This window comes from Rhinolophus hipposideros (genome assembly GCF_964194185.1).
Source record: "Rhinolophus hipposideros genome assembly, chromosome: 3".
Taxonomy (NCBI): domain Eukaryota; kingdom Metazoa; phylum Chordata; class Mammalia; order Chiroptera; family Rhinolophidae; genus Rhinolophus; species Rhinolophus hipposideros.
This window is the reverse complement of record NC_138049.1, coordinates 76718110-76739697: the sequence shown is the minus strand read 5'-3', so window position 1 is coordinate 76739697 and position 21588 is coordinate 76718110. Positions and strand designations below refer to the sequence as shown.

Genomic DNA, 21588 nt, shown 5'->3' with positions numbered 1-21588 from the left:
GAGAACAAGCTTTTTTTCTCTTAACTCTTCTCCTTGCTGGCTCCCTCTTAACCCCTAATGACCCACCTCCCTGATACATCTTTGCCTGCCTTCCTCCATGCTCCCCGCACACATTTAAAAAAGCACATTTTTTGAACATTATTATGCAGAGAAGTTCAGTTCTTTGTGAACTCAACCTATCTATTCCACAACAGGATCTGGAATTGATTTTGTATAATAATCAGAAAGAAGATCCAAACAATTCAACAGAAAAATGTATCCCAATTGAATTCTAAATCACCTATCCCGAATGGCAGTTTGTCCCCCGCTAGTGGACATTTAGGGTTTGGCTAGATGTGTTACATATCAATGCTGAAATATATTTAAGAGATGACCTAGTTGAACCCCGTGATTTTATAGATAAAGTAAGAGAGGTAATAAAAGGTAAATGACTTGACCCAGATAGTAACCATTGCAGCTAGGACTAAATATCAAGTCTCTAGACAACCAGGCTCTCGGTTTTTATTCTTTTAATACCAGTTACTTTAGTCCAGGGGTGTCCAAACTTTTTTCAACGTTTTTTACCAAGGGCCATATGCAGTAAAATACACAAACAGCCCGGCCACTCACTCGAGGTGAAGTACGTATTGCCTCACCTGGATTTAAGTAAACTAAATCTATTTTTGGAATTTGCTGCGGGCCAATTAACAATGGATTGCGGACCGCAGTTGGCCTGCGGGCCGCAGTTTTGACACCCTGCTTTAGTCAATGTGTCCTGGCAGTGGCTGTAAATGAGCAGTGACATAAATGGTGTGATATACTCATAAGCAGAAACAAGCAGTAATACAAGCAATGTGGCCCATTGCTCACAGTTAAATAACATCATCTCCTATCTTAAAAATCAAATAGGTTTTTTTTAGCATTAAAGCTGAAAGGCAAGAATATAAATAAAGTCCTGATCTAATGTGTGGAAATTACCCAATAATAAGAGAGTTAATCATGTTGGCTAGATATTGGGAGTGTTAGTCAAGTGGGCTAGGTAATACTAAGTGACAAATTAACCCTGAAATGTCTGTGGCTTAACCCAAGAAAGGTTAGGTCTGGCTCATGCCACTTGCCCAGTTGGAAGGAGTAGTAGGTGTTCTGCTCCACACCACACTCAGTTATCAGGCTGATTACCACCATGCAGCCAAGCCATCCTGTATACGCAAGCTTCTTAGTCACCACTGCAGGAAAAGTGGAACTGGGGAATTGGGAACGAGCTTGTCACTGCCTCAGCCTGCCAGTAACACAGGTCACATCTCACATCTCATTGCCAAAACTAGCTGCATAGCCCTAAGGAACTGCAAGGGAGCTAGGAAATATGGGAGAGAAAGTGAGCTCCATTGTTCCTGGCTCATAAGACATGAGGTGAAAATCACAGAGGTTCATTTGGTAATCCCTTATTTCCCATTAGTGATTTGTTTAAGACCATGGCAATCCCTAAGAGGACCTTCAAGAGTAGTATTATCTACCATCATGGTTCTCACACTTTTAGTTGACTTTCATATGTAAAAAAAATGTTTTTTAAATTTGTGGTTTCCACCTTATTATCAATTCACCTAATTCAAATAATAAACAAATAAAATTAAGAATCAAGTCAAACAGATTGAGCGACCATAGCCTGGGACTGAAATCAGGCTGCCCGGGTTTAAATCCTACACATCTTACTGGCTATGTGACCTTAGAAAAATTACTTGACGTCTCTGTGCCTCCGTTTCCTCATCTGTAAATGGGTATAATATTAGTACTTATTCCATTGACACATGAAGATTAACTATATTAATAAATATAATGTGATTACAACAGTGTTGATGCATTATAAGAATTTGATAAAAGTCAGCTCTTGTGATATCTGCATAACTTTAAATTCCCTAATTTATTAAACTTTTGGTGTACACTAGGGATGCCATGATAGTTAAGATAAATTATGTCCCTACATTTGCAGAGTTTATAGGCAAGATAAACAAGGAGACATAAAGTGGGTGAAAGCTATTTTAGGGAAAATTATTCAGAACCTGAGTATCTTTCCTCATGCTTCAAATGAAACCATACATTCCCAACAGCATTTTTGTAAGAATAAATGAGATCATGTATATGTAATTTCAAGAACAGAAGCTAATAACAGAAAGCTGTGTGTGTCTGTGTGTATGTGCCTGTGTGTGTGTGTGAGTGTCTGTGTGTGTGTGCCTATGGATGAGTGTGTGTGTGTGTGTGTGTGTGTGTGTGTGTGTGTGTGTGATAATCTTCTATGTGAACCATACATAAGGAAACTGTGGTTTTGGGCAGCACCATTTCAATATGTCAACCACTCAGGATTTTCAAAATAGTGCTAGAATGATTAACTTATTGTTTATTTGAGAATGTGGAAGATTTTTTAAATCAATTATCATACACGCACTTTAAGCTGCAGAGGTGACTGTGTGATGTTTTGGATAATTTTAGAGGCTGGTTTGCAGTGGAGGTCTGAGTTTGGCCTGCAGGACATTCATGTCCACTTCTGGAGAGTTTGTTTCTCAACATGTTTATAATTGATTCTGTTTTCTATCCATTTTCCTAGGGGGAACCTTTTACAAAAGGTGAAAAGGGAGATAAAGTAAGTAGATGTTTTATCACTATCTTGGGTTTTCTACATCATTGATTTCTCTCTCTAATTTCTGGTATGTTTACTTTGGAGTCTAATAGATTTGATGGAATGAGCTCCCTGAGCGTTTTCCTTTTCCTCTGTGTACTTTGACTCTTTTATTTTGATAAACGAGAAATTTTAAACCTTGTTAAGTTTTATCATGTGACGGCACTTTAACATTTAGTTGGGGTAGTGTATACAAGTAGTGTTACTACTTGTGATTAGACATGAATGTTTTGAAATATATCCATTTAGGATAGCTAAAATACCAAATTAAAATACAAGATACAGTTGTTTTTTCAAAAATTCTGTTAATTATACAAATTGGATTTATCAACCAGGATAATTTTTTTCAAAAGGATCAATAATAAGTCACGGAAAATAAGGGGGGAAAAACTCCATATAGCAAAGATTGTCCTCTTTTGTGTTACTTGTATTTGTTTCTGTTTTCTTCATTAAGTACATACAACTGATAGTAGAATCACCATGACATATCAACTTAAATTCTACTCTACCCCCGCATCTGAATCTTTTAATTCTGAGATATAAGATTAGCAGGTGGCAGAATATAACAATGTCACCTAAATGGAGAAGGGGAGAATGCGGTGATTGCTACTGGCATATGATGATTACAGTGTCAAAAGGGACACTGAGAAAAATCAAATTGTTATAAAGAAGGAAAGACATTTTTGTCTGTTTATTAGCAATAAGTATTTTAAATCATGTTTTAGAATAAACCCTCCTTGACTTCATCATGTCTTGCATAATTTCCCCTTTTATTATATGTTAATCGGTGGAAATGCAAATGAATTCAAGTATTAGAAATGCTCATCTCCATCTGAATCTAAGCATTATATATATGGTGATTATTTTATTTACAGGGAGAACCTGGGCTAATAGGATCACAGGGAATAAAGGTAATCTCCTGACATTCTTCAATTGCATCTCTAACCTTAATGAAATTTTTGCAAATTAAAGTAACCAGTTCACTTTTCTTCCCACCCATATATTTAGGGCGAACCTGGAAATCCTGGTTCCACTGGTTTACTAGGAAGCCCAGGAATAAAGGTATATGAGAAATAACTGTGATAAATGAGGACATAATTTTGGAGTTATAGCCATTTATGTATAAAACAAGGTGTTCTGGTGCCACTCATTTTCTTCACAGATGTTCTCAGAGACTTTATCACGTTTCCATGGTGATTACCCCCTCATTGGCTGCATTTATTACACACAGAGTAACTATGTCTTTTGGTTTGCAATAGGATTTTTGAACTCTTTTTCAAAACATATTCACAATAGCATCCCTAAAAGCTTTAAAACTAAACAGTGTGAGCTAAATCCATGACCCTGAACTATATTCTTAAAGTGAACAGGATTCAGGATTCAATTTCTAAGCCAAAGTTGTGTATCCCTGAGATTCTGGAGTTCCTCTTGTGAAATTCCAAGAGTGTTCCAAGAAAGACCAGCTATTGGGAGAGATGAACGGATTGTGCTCCCCCAACAGGTAAGGGAGGTTACCCAGGCCCTACCTGTTGGTGAGGACAGACCTGTTTAAATGAGAACATCTTGAAACTATCTTTGTAAGCCCAAAGCACATTTCAGTATTATACAGAGAAGGTAGGACAGTGGAAAGTCAATCTTTCTACAGATAAAGGTCATACCATGTTTTACAAATATTCAGGTACAATTTCTTTTATTTTTAGCAAAGTTAAAGTACATATCACCTTCTGTTTTAGGGTCAGCAAGGACCTGCAGGCCCTGTGGGACCCAGAGGACCACCAGGAGATATTGTACGTATAGTGTCTTTGATATTTGGAAATTAAATAGAAACTGAGACATGTTTTAAAGAATATCAACATCTGTTCACGTGACTGAGTTATACTACATTTTCAAAGACAGGTCATTTCTACCACTAAAATGAATCACAGCTAATAGCAGGGGTTATTGGGAAGGCTAGTACCTTCATCTATTCATGTGAGGTCCTTTGAATATCACTAGCCTAATAAGTTGGTCTTTGGAACTCAAGTAAACTAAATTATCTTTTGGACATGCTTGTCAGTGATGTACCACTAATAAAGGAGATTGGAAACATCAGAAGAAATAAGGAAAACCAAGAGAGAAAGCAAGCATTTCCATTATGCATGGCTTTTGGTTCAATTCTCCATTCAAAAAAAGACACTTCGAAAGCTTCTGTTGTTGTTTTCTTGTGAGTGCCTACAAAAAGAGCAAGTCTTTTGGATGAAAATATTTCTATAATACAGTTGGAAAAAGGTCTTCAGGTTGCATTATAACCTAACTTTAGTGGAGCCACTATTCATTCTTATATTCTCTCTCTCATTCTCTCTCTCTCTCTCTCTCTCTCTCTCTCTCTCTCTCTCTCTCTCTCTCTCTCTCTCTCTCTCTCTCTCTCTCTCTCACACATACACACACACACACACACACTCATGTCCCTTAAATGCTCTTGTCTATCTGTTCCCCCGGGTAAGCCTTTTGTCCGTTGGACAAGTTCCCTAACTCTCTGACAACTTGGGAACTGAGACTCACCATCAGTCTTCATTTGAGCAAAATGAGAAAAATGCTTGGCCATAACTTTTTGGAAACTGATCTCTATCTGGCCACGATTCTAGTACTTTCCACGCAACTATTAGAATTTCTCCTTTTTCCATCATCTTGGGAATAGTCCCATGACCCCTTGCTCCATTCTCCATCCTCCAGAGGTCTATCTTTCAGGGTGTTTGCTATGCTTGATACTTTGAACATTCACTTCATAGAGCAAAGCTTTTTGTTGGCCCCTCAAACCACTTAATGAACCATTACAGGTGTACCTAGTGAAGAAAATGGTGGTGGCACCGGTGGAGTCACAAGATGCCCAGAAGTGAGGTTAAATGATAGTGACTAGAGCTAAAAAAGAAAACAAAATCAAAAGGGAAAGAGCCCCTGTTGCTAAAACATAGTAAAAGCATATTTTCCTATTATCCCATTGTCCTTTTGAATCATGTGTTGCTACCAACAACACTCCTTCCACCCTTTTTGGCAGTAATATGGATGGGGCATTTAATTTAAGTCTTCCTTATTTAGTTTCTTGCCCATTACATCCCAGTTACTTCACTTGACACAGCAAGTCACATGTTTTCACAAAAGATTTTCCCTAACAGACCAAAATCAACCCATCCTCTTATGCTTTATATGTTAAAATTCTGTTCTCCTGAAAAAGACTCACAGGTAGAAATGTTATTATAATAAGAATTGTTCTAATTGCACTTTTCCTTCACCTCTGAATTTTCTAGGGATTGCCAGGAGAACATGGTATCCCAGGAAAACAAGGCATTAAAGGAGAAAAGGTACAGTTCCCATTTTTCTCATTTTTGTACATTAAATAGCGAAGTAAGAGGAAGAAACAGATGATAAGGGCATTGGGAGAGCGAAAAAACAGGACAAGGCTGCCAGGCATGTGCACAGGATAGACAATCACATAAACTGTGGTGTGAATGAGGCCCCCTAAAGTTGTCCATTTGTGGCAGCCCTCATTCTGGCATAGAAACACAATGCAACGAAATGAATTAACTTGGAGACATCTGTTTCAGGCTCAGCGACCGAGTCTGGTATAGACTTAAGTCTTAATTTTCCGAGGCCTGTTTCTTGATGTCTATTTGGAAATAATATATTAATGTTGAGCCATTACTAGAGAATAACTTAAAGAAAACATAAAGATCAACTACAGAACTTTATGACTGGATTCCTTTTGTGCCTATATTGACACACATGTATCCATCAGGATACTGCTAAACTCATTGTCAGCATGACAAGATCTAAAAGCATGTACGCTGACTAGAACAGCACCTGGCATGCATTAGGTGCTCAGTAAATATTATTGAATGAATGAATGAATGGCTATAATGACAACTTAAAACAATGGGAAGTACTGTCCCACACCTCCCACCATGAACATGAGCAATGAAGTAAGAATCTTACTTTGTTTTACTCAGGGAGATCCAGGTGGGATTATAGGCCCTCCTGGGCTTCCAGGTCCAAAAGGTGAGGCTGGTCCTCCAGGGAAAAGCTTGCCAGGAGAACCAGTAAGTACCAACCCTTTCATTAATGTTTTCCTTGAAAGCTCGTTATTGATCATTGGTGTGTTCCCAGTTTCAGATCACAAGTATAGGAACACATTTAGGTCTGCAGAAAAAGAAATATTCATCTTATTCTTCAGATGAGAGATCTAATCTCTTTGGAAATTTGATGCAAACAAAGGCCTCTCTTCTAAAGAAAATACACATTCACACACCATTTTACAGCCAATTTTAGAAGATTCGTAAGGCCCCCTGTGCAGAATGGATGGATTCTTTAGCATCTATGGAGCCTAGTAAGGTCCTAAACCTTCCTAGGACACAATGTTAAAATAGAAGAACTGCCTGAAATTTCCCTTCCAGAGGCTCTGCAGGTACGGGCATAGGTGGTCATTTGCAGAAAAATGTCCTTGTGGCCCAGGCTATTTTCAGGACATAGAAAACTAGATAGCTGGAAAATCTAAATAACCAATATGCCTGCTACATACGCCTTTTTATCTCATGCCCTTTGACTTTTTATGTTAATTAATAACACATAGTTTTCAGTATCAGAGTCCTCATTTTAAAGATGAAAACATCTTATATTTTAATGCAACTATACAAAATCCATAACCTGGTGAAATTTGTGTTCCTTATTTATTATTCTTTTACAGAAAAAGGTTTATTCAAGAAAGATGAAGAGAAATAAAATGTTTTTAAGTTATGACTTCTAAGATGGTTTTAACCTTTTTAGAAAAAGGAACGTATTCACCTTTTTTTTTTTCTTTTAGGGATTAGATGGAAATCCTGGAGCACCCGGTCCACGTGGGCCAAAGGTATAAAAATATCAAAGATAATTTTTAAAGAATGAATAATTAATAAAAAGGAGCCAGAGAATTCACATCCCTTGAGCCTTCCACTAACAGAAGCATCTCATTGCACAGGGTGAAAGAGGCCTGCCAGGTGTCCACGGTTCCCCAGGGGACACCGGCCCACCAGGGTTAGGAATTCCTGGTCGGACAGTAAGTAACATTCAATTGAGTTTTTGAAGCTCTGTTAATCCCAATATTGTGAAATGAAATCCAGTGATGAATCTGAATAAGGAGAAAAGAATAAAATGGTCGGAGGAGGAAATGCAAATCAACACGAGCCAGAGGGAAAGAAACGACATTGAGGTTACATCACTGAACTCAGAGAGGGTATTCACTGTTTACTGAATTACAGACACTCATCACATCAACATTGACTGTGGAATAGAAGTGGTTGTTTAACCCTTTATTCCTCTATTCTATATATTAAAAAGTATGCGTGAATGTTTGTAAGATTATAGAAATATCTAATATTAAGTTACTATATATTACGGTTTATTTTTAACTAGAATAAAATTAAAAAGTTAATATTTAAAGTGAATGAAGTATGTATGAATGAGATGATATAAAAGAACTCTAAGTAACATCTTAAAAGAGAAGGAATAGTCGTTTTAATAGTTACGGTAAAGAATGGAGAGTTTTTTTACATGTTTTAACTAGAAGAACAATGCCTGATAATAATGACCACTGTATGCATATTTGTGGACTAAGTAGTAATGAATGATAGAGCTTTTTATTTAACATAAAGAAACAAAGATTCTGGGACAAGAAAAGTGAAAATACGTGCTTATTTTCATGACATTAATTTGGGACATTGGCCTTGTAATGAAGTTATCATGAGAGCTAAACGGACGTGTAAATAGTGAATGGTTATGTTGTGTGTGACTGGTGTTTGATTTTCCAGGACGAAAATATAAAAGATCACTGGAGAAAAGAGATTAAATAAAGTGAGAAAAGTAGATCAGAAAATTATTAGGGGAAAGAAGGAGGTTGACCCAAAACATAAAAAATAGTATCTTAAGGATATAGTATCAGTAGAAAGCAAACAAAAAGTAACTTTGACAATACCAGTGATATGAATATTTATTTTTAAAAATAGGAAAGGAAACATCTGTGAGCAGTCACCGAAGCCAGCTGCTGAGAAGCCAGCCCTGTACTTACTTAGGTTGTCAATTCCTCATTCAGTGGTTCGTGGTTAAATACTAGGGTTAGAGCTATCACGTAAATTCACTAGTGATCTCCCAACTCGTCTTAGTTACAGCAAATTCCAATTTGCTAAAGTAGGAAAGAATAACTGATTGATGTTTTACTTCTTACTCCTGTGACTGAATACAGGTTCTGGCAATTTCTTCAAACAGAGAAATGAGGCAAAGTAGAAAGAAGAAGGGAAAGGAAACCCTGAGCCAGTCCCCCCAGAAGCAGTCAGTTTTGGAACAGATAGAATTGAATGCATTGTCTGTGCAATCTTGAAGGTTCAGGGACAGATGATGGTACTGAGAGAGACATCCCAGGCACCTGAGCAAAGTCATGTTGATGTTTCCAGCAACAGACCTCTGGTTAAGTGTTTACCTGTCACCTCAGTCTTGGCTGACTTTGCAGAATTTTCAGAGCATGCATGGTGGCAAGGCCTGTTGTTCCACTAAATAAATTACAATACGTAGCCCTCTCTCCCACTTGGATAATTTATGGACATTCCTGGCAGAGAATTCTGATCATTGGATCTCATTCTACTTAGGGCTCCCAAGGACCAGCTGGAGAGCCAGGTATTCAGGTAAGCCATTTAACCAAGTTATTTGGCACAGCAAATCCAGCGTGCATACTTCGGGGAAATTACTGAAAGACTGTCCTCATAAGTAACTGTTTTCCCCATTTTCCAGGGTCCTCGAGGTCTCCCTGGATTGCCAGGAACCCCAGGGACCCCAGGGAATGATGTAAGAACTGTTTGACTTACTCCTCCCCACCACATCCCCACCCATTTTCATCTGCACCCGTGCCACTGTGCAAAGATTTGAACATGATGTTTCTGTTTTCAGGGAGCTCCAGGGAGGGATGGAAAGCCAGGTCTGCCAGGCCCCCCAGGTGACCCGGTATGTCGCCAGACTGTGCCTGATTTATGTATCTTTAAATACGCCCAGAAGCCAAACAGCCTACCAAGCAACTTTTCCTGTCCAAACTAATTAGAATGCTCAGTGACTGCTTTGTGATTTTGTTTGTCCCCATTATTTTGTAGAGGGGGAAAAATATTCAAGCTGTGTCAGCATTTTTTATGTGCATGATGAATACTTATTTCCTCAGGATATAATTCAGCTGTACAATTTTACCCTAGGCTGAGCCTTGGCATAGAATGTCTCAATCCCATGGAAAATTGAGTTAAAATATATAGCCACAGTTTCTATTCTTTCTAATACTAGTGACTAAATGAATTTCATTTCTCTAAATGGAAGTTTGCAGGTAAGTTACTAACAATATGGTACATATCCATTGATTCTGTGGCTTTAAAAATGCTGAAATAATTAAATTACCAAAACTGTCTTCAGTAGGCTCTTAAAAAATGGGTTTAGGCACTAAATGTGTGTTCCAAAGTTTTATTTTAGGTTAAGCCTTGCTTTGAGCGACAGCAAAATCCCTTTAAATAGCCTCAGAATTGGCAGTTATAATTTGAGAGGCCATATGGTACATGACATTGTATTAAGTTTTGTATAATAAAATCCAAATCTGGCCTCTCAGTTTTAAGCCTCACAGATCCTTCTACTTCCCACACTGGTTGGGCCTTATGTGCTTTTATAAGCTACGTACAGAGGCATATTTTAGCCTTATTTTAATTCCACCTCTGAGTGCCTCATCTGGGAATCTTGTAAAGTGTTACTTGGGTTTACAGTGTCTCTTTGAAAGGACACTTTAAGACATGAAGTGAAAACACTTCAAGTCCCCTCAGTATCTATCTTACCCATCGCTTAAGCCACTTACAGGCTCTTCTGAACTTCAGTGAGAAAGAACTTTCAGGTAACAGCCTGATAATTTGCCTGGAAGGGGGTGTTTTCCTTTTAATAAATGATTTACCTTTATGTGTTATTTAAAGTGAACAATAAATCACTTATCAGCCTTTTTGCCAAGATCAAGTGTAAAACCAATAACATATTAGGGTTGGCCACAAGATTGCCATGTCATGAAAATATAAAATAGAGATGCACAATCAAAGCAATGATATGCATGTGTTTGTGTGTTCCTAGTAGAGAAATAAAGAGTATTTCTCAAAAATGTCTGCATTGTATTGTACGCTCATGTTGTGTTCTGTGCCTCTCTGTACATAAATACATGTATTTGTTTCTTTCTCCTTAACCACAGATTGCACTTCCTCTCTTGGGAGACATCGGTGCCTTGCTCAAGGTACTTTGTTGCTATGTAAGAAATTATGTGTTAATTTTCAGGTAAAATCAGAAAATAAATTTTTGCCAGAAATTGAGTTAATTGCTTAGCCTGAACTGAAATTCAATTTTTAAATGGCAGAACATCTATAAGATGGAAAAAAGGAACATACATCTTCATGTACCTTACACCACTTATACTAATCCCTCTACTCTCTTCTTTACCATGCTGTCTCTCATTTTGGGTGTAGAGGGGCAGGGGAGGGGGGAGATGGCACTTCTGAGAGGCACTACAGGGAAGGGATATATCACTGACACCCTTGAGTAGATCATTCTCTCCTCTGGGGGAGCACTTTCTCTTAATGGGTGTTTACTCACCCTGGCTCACCGCTGAGTACCCTAATCCTTCTCTCTGTATCCCGCTGGCCAGTCCCAGGATGAACACCAGTGCTGCTCAATAAACAGCTAGCTTGCAAAGCTGAGTTTTGATGTCGTGGGATTTTACAAAACGAGCTCTAAAATTCCAAAGCTGACCATAGCCCTAACAGCTGTTACTCTATTGAATAAAAAGTGACATTTTTGTCCTCTAATACTTCCCTGTATTTTAATTGTAAACCAGATGAAGGAGAATGATAATGATGACACCCATAATGCTATGTATTTGCGTGTGTCTTCACGGTATGCTAAGACTGAATGAACCCAGGTGAAAATCTGTCCCTTTACATTATACTCAAGCCTTATGTGTCTTATTTATGTATGAATAGACAGTGTATATACACACACACATTTAGGCTATATGTGTGTATAAGTGATTTATTCTATTTTCCTAGCATTTAAATGCCTAATGTTTTGTACAATGACTTACATAATAGTAGTTGGCAGGCAGGCATGTTTGTTGAATTTAATTCAAAAGACTCAGGAATTCTATTATATGTATTTTTAGGTGATTAAAGTTTTGAAAATAGATATATAAATGTAAGTATGAATACAAAAATATGTTAGAGGATCTTTTAAGACCTTCAAAGCCAACATTTTCTTATAAATCAGAAGAGAATATTTATGGGAGTTTCAGAAAGATCTTGTATTTGTTGTCACAATTACAGGCCAGACAATACGCTGCTTTACTTATCTCAGTTAATCTGTACAATAATCCTGTAAGTTTAGGCTGTGGTTAGTATCCCCATTCTGTAGAGGAGAGACTGAAGTTCTGAGCAGTTAAGCAACTTGCTCTGAGTCACACAGCTAGTAAGTGTAACATTAACACAGGAATTTAGGTCCTCAGACATTGTCTTAGGTTCTTTACAAAGGCAGTAGTGTTGCAAACAGCAGCATTGTAAGAGTTGTACCATTCCAGACAGGTTAGGGTTCTTTAAGAATCAAAAATGTATATACTTGAGCTAAAATGAATATCCTGATACAATATGGGGTGGCTCACAGAATAGACAAAAAAGACTGCGTATAGGCTTTGACAAAGAGACGAACCAGGACTCCAGGGGTCTCGGAAGTGGAAGAAATTAATAATTTCACCAGGGCAGCATCCCTATAACGAATGCTCTTTGCCGTTGTTCCCATCCCAGCATCATCTCTACTGAGGTTCTGAGCCCCAGGAAAGTTGATTGGCGAGAGGTGGGCAGAGCACTTTGACTGATTGTCCCAACAAACTGTGTTAAGTAGAACAGGAAAACATTTCATTCCCCAAAGCAAAATCTAAATACAGGAATTTCGATTGAGGAGTGGCTCTATTAGGCCAATTTAATAGTGCCATTTTAACTCCTGATCTTGTTACCTAACCTACTAACTCTCCCTCTCTGTCTTGAGTCTTTAGCAAACTTGATCATCATGCTGTGTGTTTTTAAAAATATTTTTGATTGAAATTGTTGAGAAGAACTGAAATAACTCCAAGCCCAAATGATAACCCATCAAAGACCGTCTTGTAGGTTCACCTGGGTATCATTCCCTCTTTGAATGAGATTGTATATTGGCTCATAATTGGTGCATCCTTATTCTCTTCATAAGAAAATCTTAAGACATTTTTTTTTTAATTATGGGGACAGTGTGTTTCTCCAGGGCCCATCAGCTGCAACTCGTTCTCCTTCAATCTAGTTGTGGAGGGCACAGCTCAGCTCCAAGTCCAGTCATCGTTTTCATTCTTTAGTTGCAGGGGCACAGCCCACCATCCCATGCCGGAATTGAACTGGCAACCTTGTTGTTGAGAGCTCATGCTCTAACCAACTGAGCCATCCGACGGCAGCTCATTGTACTCAATCTAGTTGTGGAGGGTGCAGCTCACTGGCCCATGTGGGAATCGAACCGGCAACCCTACTGTTCAGAGCCCGCGTTCTAACCAACTGAGTCATCCAGACACCCTTAAGACATTTTTTCTAGAACATTAATGAAATCTAGTTTCCCTTAACTTACCATTCTGGTAACACTACACTAAAGAAAATGAGGACAGTTTCAAATGACTCAGAAAATTCTATTGACTCGTAATGATTACCATTTTTTATATTTTATTAAAACAATCAATTGAATAATCCATTCTAAAATATTGCTACACACTGATATGCCAAAGTTTTGCTCCATTTTAATAGGCCACATTTGTATGCCTACAAATGCAGTAATTCATTTTCATGCTTTTTTAAATATGGAAAACTTTTTGATTTTCTGAAGTTGTCAGGTCTCTCTCTTTATTTCTCTCATCATAGTTTTTTGGATATTGTAGATGATGATATACAACCGTATATGTATTTTTTTAACTCCTCGACCGACACATTGGATCTGTGAAGAGATACTGGTAGTACAATTAGTTTGGGAAACATTGAACACTTGAGCTTCGTTTTATATATCCCAGCTCTAAGAAGGACTACCGTTAAGAGAACTCTTTAGCCCAGCATTTTTTAGACAAATTGCTTTAGAATATTTTCAATATCATACAAAATTAGTCTTCCAAGGAGCATATTTTTGTAACTCAGGCTTCTGCTGATATTCACCGGGTCAAAAATATTAAACTTGAATAGCTATGGGATTTTTTTGCTGAGTTCATCAACAGCAAGCTTCAGTTCCCTTTTCATGTTTAAAGATTCTTCCCTTTCGTGAAAAGGATGGAAAATTAGAGGCTTCTATCGCCCTATCTTTTGTCAACTGTTAAAACTAAACTTTAAAACCCCGTTCCCCCCTCCCAGTGGTCCCTATTCTGCACCTTTCCTGATCATATACTTATTTAACATTTATTTAAAAATAAGCCTTTCTAGGGCTTTTCTCAAACACTTTTTCTTCAGCTATGTGATAAGAAGTTTATCTTGTGAGCTCAGACACTTAAATTCAAGCCTTTCCAGATCAGCTGAAGGGTACAGAGAAGGCAGTGGAAAGGTAATTCCACTTAGATTTCCTATCTGTACTTGGATTTGACATAGAAGGCAAGTCTAAGTCACTCAAGTAATCATTTCTCACATGAGTGCTTTTGCTGACAAATAAAATGTTGGTAAACTATGTGTAGAGTTCTCCAATTAATTTTGCTCTTAAAAGGAAAGGAGAAATCCTTTTTTCACAGCTTTTTCTTTCTTTCATTTTAAATGATGTATGTTATTTGTTTATGCACGCTATAATCTTGCTGGTTATTCCAAACTTTATTTCCACCTCCGTTTTTAAATATGCTGCTAAGCAGTGAAATTCTATGTTCTTGACTTGTGTCTTTTCCTTATTTATGTAGAATTTTCTATTTAAATGTTATCATAGTATCATGGACATGGGTTTTTGTAATAATTATTAGCTCATCAATATCATAAACAGACATCAATGACTTGCTTCGTAGGTAGTTTTAACCTCACAAAAAGTTGTTCTTTCAAATTGGATAAATTAAGTTTCTGAAAGTACTGACATAGCGATTGCTGTGTCACTCATCTCTGACAGAAGTTCAAATCGAATTTCAAATCTGATCAAATCTCACTTTTATAGATGTCTTTGATGAATATATCAGTCACCTTACCTTTGTACTCATTAGAACTTTTGTGACAACTGCCAAGTCAGTGTTCCTGGGCTAAAAAGTAACAAAGGAGAAGAAGGAGGCGCTGGTGAACCTGGAAAGTATGATTCTACAGCTCGGAAGGTAAGAGGCAGGCTGAATGTTGATGGGCCCTGTAGGTTACACAGAGCGCCTTCTCTCAGATCTGTTACTGCTTTGTCTTCTAGGGTGATATAGGGCCACGGGGTCCTCCAGGAATCCCAGGCAGAGAGGGACCGAAGGTAAGGAAGTCTCTCCTTCATTCTCCTTTGTGTGATTTCTAATTCAGTGTAAAAAAAAAAGGAAACCCATTTTAAAATGCACTACTTTATATAAAAATATTTTGGAAAAGTGGTGTAAAGCCATTTGCAAATATTATTTATTTGTTCCCTAACTGCTCAAATTACATGCCCCAAGTGTCCTGAAAAGAGACATTTTCATTATTCCAAAGTATGACAAAGTGATTGAGTGTACTAGCTGAATTTATTGTCTTTTTAGGGAAGCAAAGGAGAGCGGGGCTACCCTGGGATACCTGGGGAGAAAGGTGATGAGGTAAAAGATTATTCTCTGATAATATAGTCCTACTGATTCTGTTTATATGACTCAACAGAAGAAAGACATCAATTTTTCTAGCGCTCATGTTTAATGCTAAAGTAAATAAAAACAAAGAGGTAGGTCTTTTCAAATATTATCACATTTTGAATAATAATATGTTGATGTTTATTATCAGCGGTCTGGTTTTTGAGACTAGGAAATTAAAAAACAAAGTTAACATATCAATTACTATGTTTCTGTTTTCATGTAGCAGATGATAATTTCAGCTCTCTCAAAATAAAAGCAAGCAGATGCAGGAAAGGAAGATTTACTGACAAATATCCCAAGGTGGCTAGTAGAATTGAAGAAGTAGTTAACAACCAGCCTAGGGATAAGGGCATTCCCAGAACCCTGCAGGACTTCCCTGAGACCCTGCTGTAACATGACTCAACTTCAATGACCTTGATTTATCTGTGACCTTTCAAACTCTTGGGTGAAAAGGATCTGATTGGACTAGCTTAGATCAGCTGCCCAATTCTGGACTAAGGTTCAAAGTCAAATGTACTTTTGAGATAGTGGTATAATTTTCTGATTCTAAGCCATGGCAATGCTCAGGATATTATTCTTTTCCTGCATAATTCACATTAACTCTTAGAAAAACCAATTAGGATGATGAATTGTTGTTAGTTTAAACAGTTTTGATACTAATAATTCTTAATGAAAGTAAGTAAGCCATCTGGCATATATTAACCTTGATGTCAGTGCAGAAAATCATAATGAAATGAAGTAGATCTGTTTTTTTTGAGTTGGAGTTATATTTCACATAAATTATCATCATATGTTATTGTTTTTAATTAATAATGACTCTACTCTAGAAAGCTGAGGATTGGCTTGCTTTTCCCAAGTTAAAAATTGAAGAAAAAAGAAACATAATGTTTATTTTCATTCAAAAACAAAACTGTAAAGGCATTTTATTTGCAAAATAAGAGTTAATTGAGCTTTTGCTTCTTCATGCTCCAAAGTTTCACTATAGTACAAGCATAATATCTGATTTTAATAGTCTAACAGCTTTTAACTGCCTAGATTCAAGAGGTAGTCTTTAAAGGCAATTGAGAAGGTAATAACAAAGGACCAGGAAATAATTGGACTTCAGGTTTTTTATAAGTGACTCTCAGTTAAATTTATTAGAAGTTAATTTTTATTGATTTGACAGGATACTTCACCCTCTTGGTGAACTGAAATCGATTGTTATTATTCTTCCACTATTTTAATGCATTGTTTCGTAAGTATACATTATGGATTCTTTAACACAGAGTACACAAAATTTTGCACAAGACTCTTAGTACATGGGGAGTTCCAGCAAGTTCAGAAGGAGATTCTTTCTCGGTTGTTTCTTCACATCACATGAATAATATGAAGAAACCTTAAGTAACATACTAGTTCAGTTGGTCCTTTTGTGGGGAATGGGTCAATGCAGCATTTACCTCTCAGATAGATGGGAAATAGTATTATCTTGTCTTCTCCTTGATTCAGACACTACCTGAAATTATGATTTCTTGACTGAAGTGAATGCAATTGAACAAGAATTATGCATTTCCAACTGGCCAATAAACTATACTGTTTTAATATGTACATAATATCTAATCATACCAAATCTGAAATGTCTGTTCTACTCTCAGTAGAAAAGATAAAGAGGGACACCCCGTCTCTTTGAGGACTCCTAATTATTATGTCTTCAATTCAATCCATTTGGGAACTTAAAGGAGGAGCTTATTTGTCTATTGTTCTTAGAAAAGTGACATTATCCTCTACATTTTTTACAGGTGTTCTTTCACAACTCAAGGTGGCAACTTGTAAGCTGCTAATAGAACACACCTCTCACACTCAGAGTGAATTCTTGCTTTGAATGCAGACCTTCCTACAATATTTCAGGATAATGATAAAGAGGACATAAAAATATTTTCAGCCATAAATTATCACAATGGAAAAATAAATATTCTTGGTAGCAACTGAGATAGGTCTTGTAAAACCAAGATAGCAGAGCAGGAAAAGAAGTTAGTGATCCCTGAATATCTATGCAATAAATTTTAATTTGTATTTTAGTTTGGCACTATATGCTAAAAGGACTGTCCTACTCTTCAGTGTTCATTCATCTTCTTTAATGACCATCCTGTCTTCTAAAATTATCTTATTGCCCTTTATGCATCCATAGTAACTTTTACCCTTACTCCAAAATTTTAGCTTGTTCAAAAAAGGCTGCTGAGAATGATTTTTTTTAATTTATGGACTGAGGTTTATTTTAAAGTTTAATGTGGTCATCAAAGGTTAATGAGTCCCAAGCTTATAAATTAGGCTACCTAAAGACTCACTCAACATCTCTCTACACTAATTCAGTGTTAGAACTAAAAGTAGCAAAAATGAATATATATGTATATATGTACATGCATATCTTATATATGTACATATAGAGAGAATTTTATGAAAATATGGGTTTGAGATAAAGCAATTTGTGATATAGCATTTATAATCTCAAGAATTTAGAGGTGCTATTCCCAAAGGAAATTTGTTTTCTTTCCACTTATACACCTGTAAACAAGTTAATGGTGGGGAAATAAAAAGAGCCAACACAGCATGCTAATGCATGCCATTCACACATGTACATGCGTGTGTGCTTGTGTACACACACATACACACAAACACACACACACACACACACAACAAACATACATAAAATTTTATCCAAGACTCTGCGTACATGAGGAATTTCAGCATGTTCATGGAGATTCTTTCCAACGTTTATTCACATTATATCACATGAAATACCTAAAATAACAGGAGATCCTATTGTTATTAGATAGGCAGGCTTGGCAGAGCTTGGTCCTTGAACCCATAAGAACCTTGGTCCTATAGGATTTATTTATTGCATAAATAAATATGCAATAGTTTTACCAATGTCACCTCACCTAATATTTATAACGTGTGAAAAATACTGTGAAATACTGTGAATACTGTGTGAAATACTGTGAAAAATACATATTTCATCTCAGTAAAAGGTAAAGGAAATTTATTATAATAAGAATGGTTTGGCAATATAAAAGATCACTCAGTAAAAAAAATTAAATCGTGAAAGAGTGGAACAATTCAATCTAGAACTTCATGCATGATATGGTTGGTTATCTGAAACAACAAAGTGGTATTTTTAAAAGTATATTTTTTCTGATTTTAGAAGTCATCTGAGTTCATTATCCAAAATTTGGGAAATACACAGAAGCACTGAAAAAAATAAAAGTTATCCCTGTTTGCACTGCCCAAGGAGAACTATTGATAATAGTGATATTATGGTCCACAACCCTTCCTCCACAATTCCAAAGCTCAAAAACCTGGGAACTTTTTTTCCAAGGTTACAGCAAATTCATTTGGCAGCAAAATCTGAACTGAATTCATATGGTGCTGGGCTCTTTATCCCACTTGGTGAGAATACCGTATGTTCTACTCCAGAAATACTTGTGTGTGTATTAGAGGATTCTTGCTCAGGTACCACTGAGAGTGTTACATAGTATCCAGTCTGAGCACTGCCCTGCCTTTAAAAATATCTGAAAATTCAGAACTCTGAAACACATCTGACACTAACGTTTTCAAATAAGGCATGATGACATAACGTTTTCAACTAAGGAATGAACCTTTATCATTCTCATATTTTATAAAGTTCATTTATTATTTTTTAATAATTTGAACCCTACCCTATGTAACATTTTATAACTTTTATTTTTCCATGTTATCTGATAGTTTGCCTAAACATGATTTTAATAGTTGTGAAATATTTTATATTATGGATTTTCTGTAACTTATCTAACTAATAGTCTATTGTTGGCAACCTTGGTAAAGAACAAAATTAATTACTCAAGTTACCAGTTAATCTCGCCAATTCTTCCTCGAATATATAAATGTGTCAACATCTTAAACCTCATCCAGTATAATTAGCATTATTCTACAAAACTAAGGAGGTGAGGGAGGGGATATCTAGTCACGTTTATGCTTAAGCTATTAAAGTGTTCCAAATTTAAATTCACCAATGAGCCAAATTTCTTCTTATAATGAACTGGCCAGCTAAACTAAATATTGTATCATAAAACATATTCCATTTTTCCACTAGCAGAATGAAGCATTAGTGTAATCATATATTTCTTTGTTGGCATTCTGCCAATCTGAAATTTATATTTTCATGGTTTAGCAGTGCTGGATTCTCAGTGATGCTATTGTCAGTGGGGTGGCTCTGCGAAGCCAGAAATGCTCTGTGAATCACCAAACACATTAAATGATGTTAGTTACAGATTCCATGTCGCAGCATTTAAGCTCACCATCCTTACTCTTTGAAAATAGCTATTGGAGTACAGCATATGTCATGTTTTTTGAATATTCAACATAGATGTTTAATTGTCGATAGTCAAAATACTTGATTAATTGAAATGCCTTGTTTCAATGATATAGCAGATTTTATGGTAGGAACTATGTCTTTTAGGGTCTTCAAGGAATTCAAGGCGTTCCAGGTGCTCCAGGCCCGACTGGACCCCCTGTAAGTATTTGCAAAAGCTGTTCTGCTCGCACTCCCTATCTGCTGGGATGATTAAAGGTGCGTTAGTAGTTCTCATTGCCTTTTGTTTTCTGTGCCTCTATGTAGATTATCCAGCTGTTGCCTAGAAAAGTAGCATGAACCATTTCTGATTTAGTATTACTTAAGGTTATTCAGGGTTGTGGAGATTTATCATGAGAATTCTACCAGACTAGAAATCAGTCTTTAGTTAAGCTAGTCTATTTGAAAAGAAGTTGGATGTAAAAGAACATTCTACTTTTAGTTATAATTTTTTGGCATTGACCTTTGGAAGAGATATTTAGATGGTTATATCCTTATATTTTTAAGTACCATAAACTAAAAAAAAATGTTTTTTTAGAAGGAAATGGGTCAAGGATTATCAGATTCAACTTATTTTTATTCCTCTCTGTGAATTAAAATATCCTCTACTTTAGTCAGCACTTTTTTTCACTGCCCTTCAGACATAACATCATGCCCTTTGTGTCTTTAGTTATACTTTGGTTTTCCTAAAATAGAATATCTTTTCCTTTCCCACCTCCTAAACTCAATGTCTCATTAAAGTGGAGCTCAAATATAAGGTTGCCAGTTAAAATGCAGGACATGCAGTTAAATTTGAATTTCATATCAATAAATATTTTTTAGCATAAGTTTGTCCCAAATATTGTATTTTTATTTGCTAAATATAACAACCCAACTGAAGTCTTAACTTCTCCAATTCTTCACTTCTTAGAGTTCCTATGCAGATGGTATTTACCACACAAGTAGGAAAATAATCATGTTCCTTAATGTTTTGAATCATGAATTTGCCATAATTAAAATTTTGTCATTTATGTTTTCACCACAGGTATGTAAAACAAACCTGGCTTTAAACTGTAGACTAAAATTAAAAGTTAAGAGAAAGAGTTGTGAAAGGAACAATGAAAATTATAGTTAACTATTCTCAAAAAAAGAATGAAATTAAATTTTATTTTCCATTGGTAAAATGCAGATCGCATAACTCAATATGCACGTTGTTAATTCTGCCGTGTCTTGAAGTATGTAAAATGTTGATCACTACCAAAATTATAGCACACTTACGAAAGCATAATGTTATGTAAATTGCCATTTAAACAGCAAGGCTAAATTCTTAAATGTATCAAAAGGTTCCAATTAAGGTCATTAAATGTGGTTGGCCAAGGTGAAAAGCAACCACAAATACAAATTTTACCCTTGTAAGAGCTTATCAGCAGGATACAGCTGCTGTATCAGCCTGAAGAAATGTAAGCTTGTGGGACTGATTTAATTAGGGTTAAATGACCTTCAAAATGTATCAGTTTTAGACCAACTTCCAATACTCCTTGGCCACTTACTTGTTGTTTTTGTAACAAACTTAGTTTTGTGTTTCACAGGGCTTGATGGGACGAACTGGGCATCCTGGTCCGGCAGGAGCAAAGGGTGACAAGGTATAGAGGAGAAGCCTCCCTTCATGTTTGAATGGGGTTTGGGGTAGGGGCAACGTGAGACTGTTTACAAAGAGATCCATAAAATCAAGCAAAG

The 21588-nt window shown here is 36.5% G+C and overlaps 1 protein-coding gene across 2 annotated transcripts in view; it reads left to right on the top strand.

Annotated features, from left to right (window-relative positions):
• COL19A1 (collagen type XIX alpha 1 chain) overlaps positions 1-21588 on the top strand; it is a 313696-nt gene that overhangs the window by 246776 nt on the left and 45332 nt on the right. For both annotated transcript variants that reach the window (XM_081044396.1, XM_081044397.1), the window contains exons 20-36: positions 2579-2614; positions 3526-3561; positions 3659-3712; positions 4384-4437; positions 5935-5988; positions 6634-6723; positions 7485-7529; positions 7638-7715; positions 9298-9333; positions 9440-9493; positions 9596-9649; positions 10908-10949; positions 14928-15032; positions 15116-15169; positions 15426-15479; positions 19981-20034; positions 21441-21494. In XM_081044396.1, the coding sequence (XP_080900522.1) occupies positions 2579-2614; positions 3526-3561; positions 3659-3712; positions 4384-4437; positions 5935-5988; positions 6634-6723; positions 7485-7529; positions 7638-7715; positions 9298-9333; positions 9440-9493; positions 9596-9649; positions 10908-10949; positions 14928-15032; positions 15116-15169; positions 15426-15479; positions 19981-20034; positions 21441-21494 (954 nt within the window). The remainder of the gene's footprint in view (positions 1-2578; positions 2615-3525; positions 3562-3658; positions 3713-4383; positions 4438-5934; positions 5989-6633; positions 6724-7484; positions 7530-7637; positions 7716-9297; positions 9334-9439; positions 9494-9595; positions 9650-10907; positions 10950-14927; positions 15033-15115; positions 15170-15425; positions 15480-19980; positions 20035-21440; positions 21495-21588) is intronic.